We start from the raw sequence: 6,000 nt of genomic DNA on the forward strand, positions 1-6,000 counted from the left end.
GTTATCTCTTATGCTACTTGTTCTTTTGCCCCATTGGTTTATCAGTTGCTTGCTTGATGTGTGCCTTATTTGTAGCTGCTCTGCAATTAAAGTAAGGTGTAAATACCGAGTGTAATGCTGTTCACTCTTCGACAGGGCAGCAAAGATATACACCTTGTGTGGCTGTTCTGAAATCAGATCCAAATCAAAATTATTCCAATCAGGCTCTTCTAAACAAGCTAATTTAACACCCAGTTTGCTTCTGGCCTACTGCACCCCCCCCCCCACCCCTCCCCCACCCCCACCTTTTCCACTCAAAAACAGACTGTACGTCATGCAGTCATTTAATACTGGATGTCCTCCTTCAGGGTTAAGATACTACATAAATGCCAAGAGATAATTAAATTCAGATCAATAGAAGACAGGGTAAATGGGGTGATTGATAAAAGGGTTGCAAAGTATTGATACTGATAAACTATGATCCAATATGTATGACCCCAGAAGAAAGGCTTACTAATTATAACCTAATAATTTAAATTGTTTCATTGCACGCAGAAAAAAAAATGCTCGAAACAATTTTTATTAGAACTAAAATTTGTAATTTTAAAATTACAAGTTAAATATTTTTGACTTTTAACATTATTGAAATCCTAAAATGAAACCCACACTAAGAATTAGGGCAATGGCCAAGCTCTTCACATTCAAATCATGAAATGTTACAAGCACTTCTGAACATGAACAGAGGTTTGTCCATTGCAGGTTCGTCCTGCCATAGATCATGCCCCACTCATTCTTGGGTTGATGCTTTTTCATGACTGTTGCAATGATGGTGTCACAGTGAATAGCACTGCTGGCTCACAGCATCAGAAACCCTGGTTCGATTCCAGCCTTGGGTGACTGTGTGTGGAGTTTATGCAAACTCCTTGTGGCTGTGTGATTTCCCCTGGGTACTCCAGTTTCCACCCACACTCCAAAGATGTGTGGGTTAGGTTGATTGGCCATGCTAAATTGCCCCTTAGCATCAGAGGGACTAGCAGAGTAGATACATGGGGTTAGAGAGATAGGGCCTGGGGCAGGACTGTTATTAGTTCAAGCCTGATGGGCCAAATGGCCTCCATCTCCATTGTATGGATTCTATGATTTCTGTTAGGCTATCAGAGCAGATACAAAACTGAGGTTGCACACTTCTTCCAAGGGAAATTTTGGGAACTATCTCAGGCCATTTGAATATACCACTTAGCTGCTCAATCAAGAACAGCCCTGGGAAAAACTTGGAAACACATTCTCTCCTTAATCCAGGAATCATGGATAGCAGATGAACGTGAGAGGAGGATAGCCATAATTTTTTTTATTTGGCTATAAAAACAAACAATATGAAAGGCAGCATTTAGAACGGAAAAAATTGAAAGACATTAAAATGAGAAACAGGAGTATTATTTAACATCAGGAAATGTTGAGAATCAGGAAGTGGCAGATTCGAAGAATGACAATGATGGCAAAATTTAATATGCAATAGGTCAAATGATAGGACCCAGGAAACTGTAAACATTGTCTCTTCCACGACATTCCTGATAAACTGTTCAAGTTGCATCATTCTAAAAAAGAAGTTCCAAAATGACACCAACCAGAAAGCAAGTTATTATATAAATTATTTGTATAACCAGGATTCTGGCATTCCTGTTTTAGGTTGTATTGAAATTCAGCCCTGTGAAACTAAATTACATCAGATGGCAAACAATTTATTTTCTCTGTTTAAAAAAAAGCATCCATTTTGATCAAATTAAAATACTAATCTTTGGGGATTGATGTTCGCTGTACTTAGCCTATTAGCCTGACAGAATTCAAATCCAGATGAAAAGATTATGTATTAACCAACTGTGCCCGTAACTGATAATATTGCTCTAGCTATGAAAATTCGACCTCCAGGATAAGCACTTCCAGCTCATGTGCAACACCATAATCAACTAGAGCAGAATATTCTTTACTATCCTCGATAATGTGCCTTTCCCCACTCCTGAAGAGCACATTTGACTGTAGCAGAGGGAATCCAGTTCCTGCACCAGCCATGTTACTGGACTTTTTAATTATGCCCACCCCTAGTAAATTATGTTGCAATGGCCAAGTTACACTGTCAGTATGCATCTGAGGTTCCGGTTTTCTGGAGAATCAGTGGTACTAAAGAAATATGCACTCCGTATTAACTATCACACGCCTGTGTGGTTTCTGAAAAAAAGGAGAATTCAGCACTTGCAGCCAGATGATGCTGGTACTACACATGATAAATTATCCATTAGTATATCACCTACCAGACAAAATCATTATTCTGCCACCAGGCAAATCCCTAGTTTAGAAACTGGTGGAAGTCCCACTGCTTTGATGTTGTGTCAAACTCAGTTTTTACCTTTGGTTTATGCCACAATAAGGGTAAATCTAGTTCCAAAATGTTTCAGTACTAAGGGCAAAAGTGGCCAGTTTGGATGACATTATAAACAGTTTGCATGGATATTGATCGAACAGAGGTAGAACTGTTCAAACATTCACATAGGACACAGCCAACAACCAGCAGCCACCACTCGACCAGGTTGACTTTATATTTTAATTTCTAGGAGTTAGCTAACAAAGTAAGCAACCAAATTATCCAATCCTATAACAGGCTATGCATTGCCAAATCATCTAACAATTATATAAATCATACTTCGTTGGTGGAGGGGATTTGTGCAATCTAATTACTACCTTGAACAATGAAATGTGTGTGTCCCCACTATGGCTCAGCATTCCTTTATAACCTGTGCAGAAAGTCATGAGTATCTATCACAATAATGGGAAATGGTACAAGATGCCCACTGGCATCTGGATGAACTCAGCAATCTGGCAGCATCTGTGGAGAGATAAACAGAGTTAATGTTTCAAGTTCATAGGACTTCTTCAGAGTCTGGATGCTGCCAGACCTGCTGAGTTTATCCAGCAATTGTTGTTTTTATTCCATCTGGATTTGTGCCTAGAAGATGGAAACAGTACTTAGTCTGTCAGGCATGATATATGCAGTTATCCTTCACGTTTCAAACTCCAACACTTGCAAAGAATTTTTAAGGCTGATGTGTAAAACTATGGACCAAGCAAAGACTTGTAGTAAATGAGGAAGTGGCTGAAAAAGAGAGCGAGCTCTGCCTATTAACTGAGCACTCAGGAACAGAATAAGCTTTAGGCCAAAGATATCTCAGTGCTAAATTGTTTGAGCAGAATGAAGCATGGTGTGCAACACTGCTCTTGGGATGTCTAAAACATCAAAGCTGCCAGCAAGTTGTAAGATGTTACATACATTGACTGGCTAGCACATTGAAAGCAGGTGTGGCTTATTAAAATACTGAGAATTGAACCAACTGCTGGAAGCATTATCTGGAAACTGAATAATGGACCTCAAAAATCCATCCATTATTTGGTATCTACCAGAACTGGGTAACAGAGCAATAAGCAAATGCTGATTAAATTTTGCACGACAACTAACTAAAATATAATGTGTATCTATATGCTAGTGACAATGCGCTGCTCACCTTATCACTTAGAGTGGTCCTAAGAGCAGTTTTCTTGATAGTCAATAATCAAAATCAAAGTTATTCATGCATTGGTTAATAATATATTCCTCGGCCAAATGGGCACAGAATTGGCACCGGTCTAGTTTTAAACCAAATCGCTACATTGGAGTCCACTGTAAATAGGATATCGAGCTTCATTCTGGTGCTTAACATGCCAGAAAACTCACCAAATGGTCTGTTGCTCACTATCTACTAACATTGTGTGCTTAGTCCCAGATTTACAATCTTATTGCAAAAAAAAAGCATCTGATAGGAATCAAGAGACTTTAATCTAAGTAAGAGTACCTTTAGTATAATTAAAACCAAGGTGTCATTAGTATTTAGCTCTTTCCTATCCTTTCCTTAAAACATTCCATCTTGTTGGACTTTCTTTGCAGTTAAGATATCCACAAGGACAAAGCTGAATGGTGGAAGATCAAAACCAAGGCAATGCTCTACAGCAGTGTGATTGGAGATGTTAAACCAAGCAGGTCCAAATTATGGCAGTACACTGTTGATCATTAGTCATTCTGGTTCCTTAATGAAACCCGCAAGGTAGAGCTCTCACTGGGAACACGGATTCTCCATACTGTTTGAAAATAAGGAGTCACCCATCTAAGACATGGCAGGATTGTTTTCCCCCCTTCAGGAGGGTAGTGAATCTTTGGAACTCTCTTCCTCAACAGACAGTGGAAGCAGAGTCTTTGAAAATATTCAAGGCAAAGGTAAACAGATTCTTCACAATCAAGGGGATGAAAAGTTTACAGGAGTAAGCAGGACGTTACAGCCAGATCAATCACGATCTTATTGAATGTCGGAGCAAGTTTGGAGGACCGATTGGCCTACTCCTGCTCCTAGTTCACATCTATGTGTATGTCATCTCCACATGGTATCTAATGGGCCCACTGCTCTTGGCTGGATGAGCAACAGGATGCTTACCAGTGTCTGGTGCTGGTAAGCTTCCAGTGGCAGCTAGCTAAAACACCATCCAAACACAGTCTCAGCTTTGCCCTGCTGCTCCAAAGCTCTATATAATGGAGAGATTAGGAGATATCCCATATAAACTCAGGAAGGTTTCTCAAGAACTTGGGTTGGAGGTTGCTGCTGATAAGAAATATTCCTGTCAATCAGTCTCGAGCAGACAGGCTCAAGTTTAACTTCAGCATTGCTGTACATCTTTCAGTCGCTAAGATTTCCGGGTGGGAGCAGTCTTTGGGTCAGGTGTGCCTGTTGAATAGATAATGTTTGATCCTCACAAATGTTGGAACGAAACGGGCTTTCCAATACAACACCCCTGCGTTCAATCTGAAATCGTTAACACTAATCAAAGCCCATGCACTGATGTAAGGCACACAGACTGGGGGAAGCACCTGGATCAATGCTCAGGATGTGTGCGCTCCATTAGGACGCGAGGAATCGGATAGATGTGTCATAACAAAGCTTCAGTTGTGAAAGAAAATTGGAGGGTTAGTTATAATCATTCAGATTCACCTTACAGCCAGGGTTAGCGAAAGACCTCAAACAAGTGCATCTGAAGAAGGGGCAGGGCAAAGCAAAACTCTAAGAGATGTGTGTGGAGAGAGGCATCTCTAACACCGAGACACACCCTGGGCACCGCTGGTAGCTAGCGCCCCAGCACAGACTGGGCTGCTCGGCCCTGGGAGCTGCACCGCTCGCTGACCCACACCGAGTTAACCAAGCTGTTACCGTGCTGCCGAACCCACAACCCTAAACTCTCCGCAAAAAAAAAGAACCCACCTGGAACGGAGTAAAATGTGAAATGAAAGACACTGAGGTAACACAAGAGGAAAATAAAAATCAATTACCAGGCGCATCTTGGCGTTTCCCAGTCACTGGACGCTGTGGTTCTGTGAAATCGCTCGGTGTTGTGCGTGTGTGTCTCTGTAAGCTGACTGGTGCGCAGTGAGGTCGATGCTGTGCACGGTCTGAAGAGTGGGGAGCTTATGCACAGCGTAGGCATCCAACACACCGTCAAAGGGAAAGCTCGCTCCCCGTAGACAGCAGGAGCACCAGCCACACACACACCAATGAACTCATTGCAATTGGGGAGGGGTAGGTCTGATTTAGCGCAGGGGTTTGGTCACGCTTCAAGAACTGCACAGAAACGTGAGCGATGCATCCATCATCACACAATTTAAACATTCAAAAGTGTGCATGGCGCTGCATTCAAGCACATTTGTATCGCTTTATCCCAGTGACCTAGTGTACTCTGTGGAAGTATAGTGACAGCATGTAATACCAGCTCTTTGGCTAATGGGCAATCCAGTATATTGGATTTTAGTCTTTCCTGCTAATCTGCTTGAAGGACATTTTTTTTTCAAGTTTTGCAGACAAAGGAAAGCAGGTTTGAGAATGCAATGGCACAGAAGGCGGCTCCGATTCTAATTTTAAGTCAAATCGCTACATTGGAGTCTGCTGAAATAGGATA

The 6,000-nt window shown here is 41.5% G+C and overlaps 1 protein-coding gene across 1 annotated transcript in view; it reads right to left on the reverse strand.

Annotated features, from left to right (window-relative positions):
* schip1 (schwannomin interacting protein 1) overlaps window positions 1-5,527 on the reverse strand; it is a 686,116-nt gene extending 680,589 nt beyond the window's left edge. The window contains exon 1 of the mRNA XM_080185496.1: window positions 5,378-5,527. Within this exon, the coding sequence (XP_080041622.1) occupies window positions 5,378-5,386 (9 nt within the window). The 5' untranslated portion in view covers window positions 5,387-5,527. The remainder of the gene's footprint in view (window positions 1-5,377) is intronic.
* Window positions 5,528-6,000: the final 473 nt, after the last annotated feature.

The sequence above is a fragment of the Carcharhinus amblyrhynchos genome, chromosome 3, assembly GCF_965287045.1.
Source record: "Carcharhinus amblyrhynchos chromosome 3, sCarAmb.v2.hapA, whole genome shotgun sequence".
Classification (NCBI taxonomy): Eukaryota; Metazoa; Chordata; class Chondrichthyes; order Carcharhiniformes; family Carcharhinidae; genus Carcharhinus; species Carcharhinus amblyrhynchos.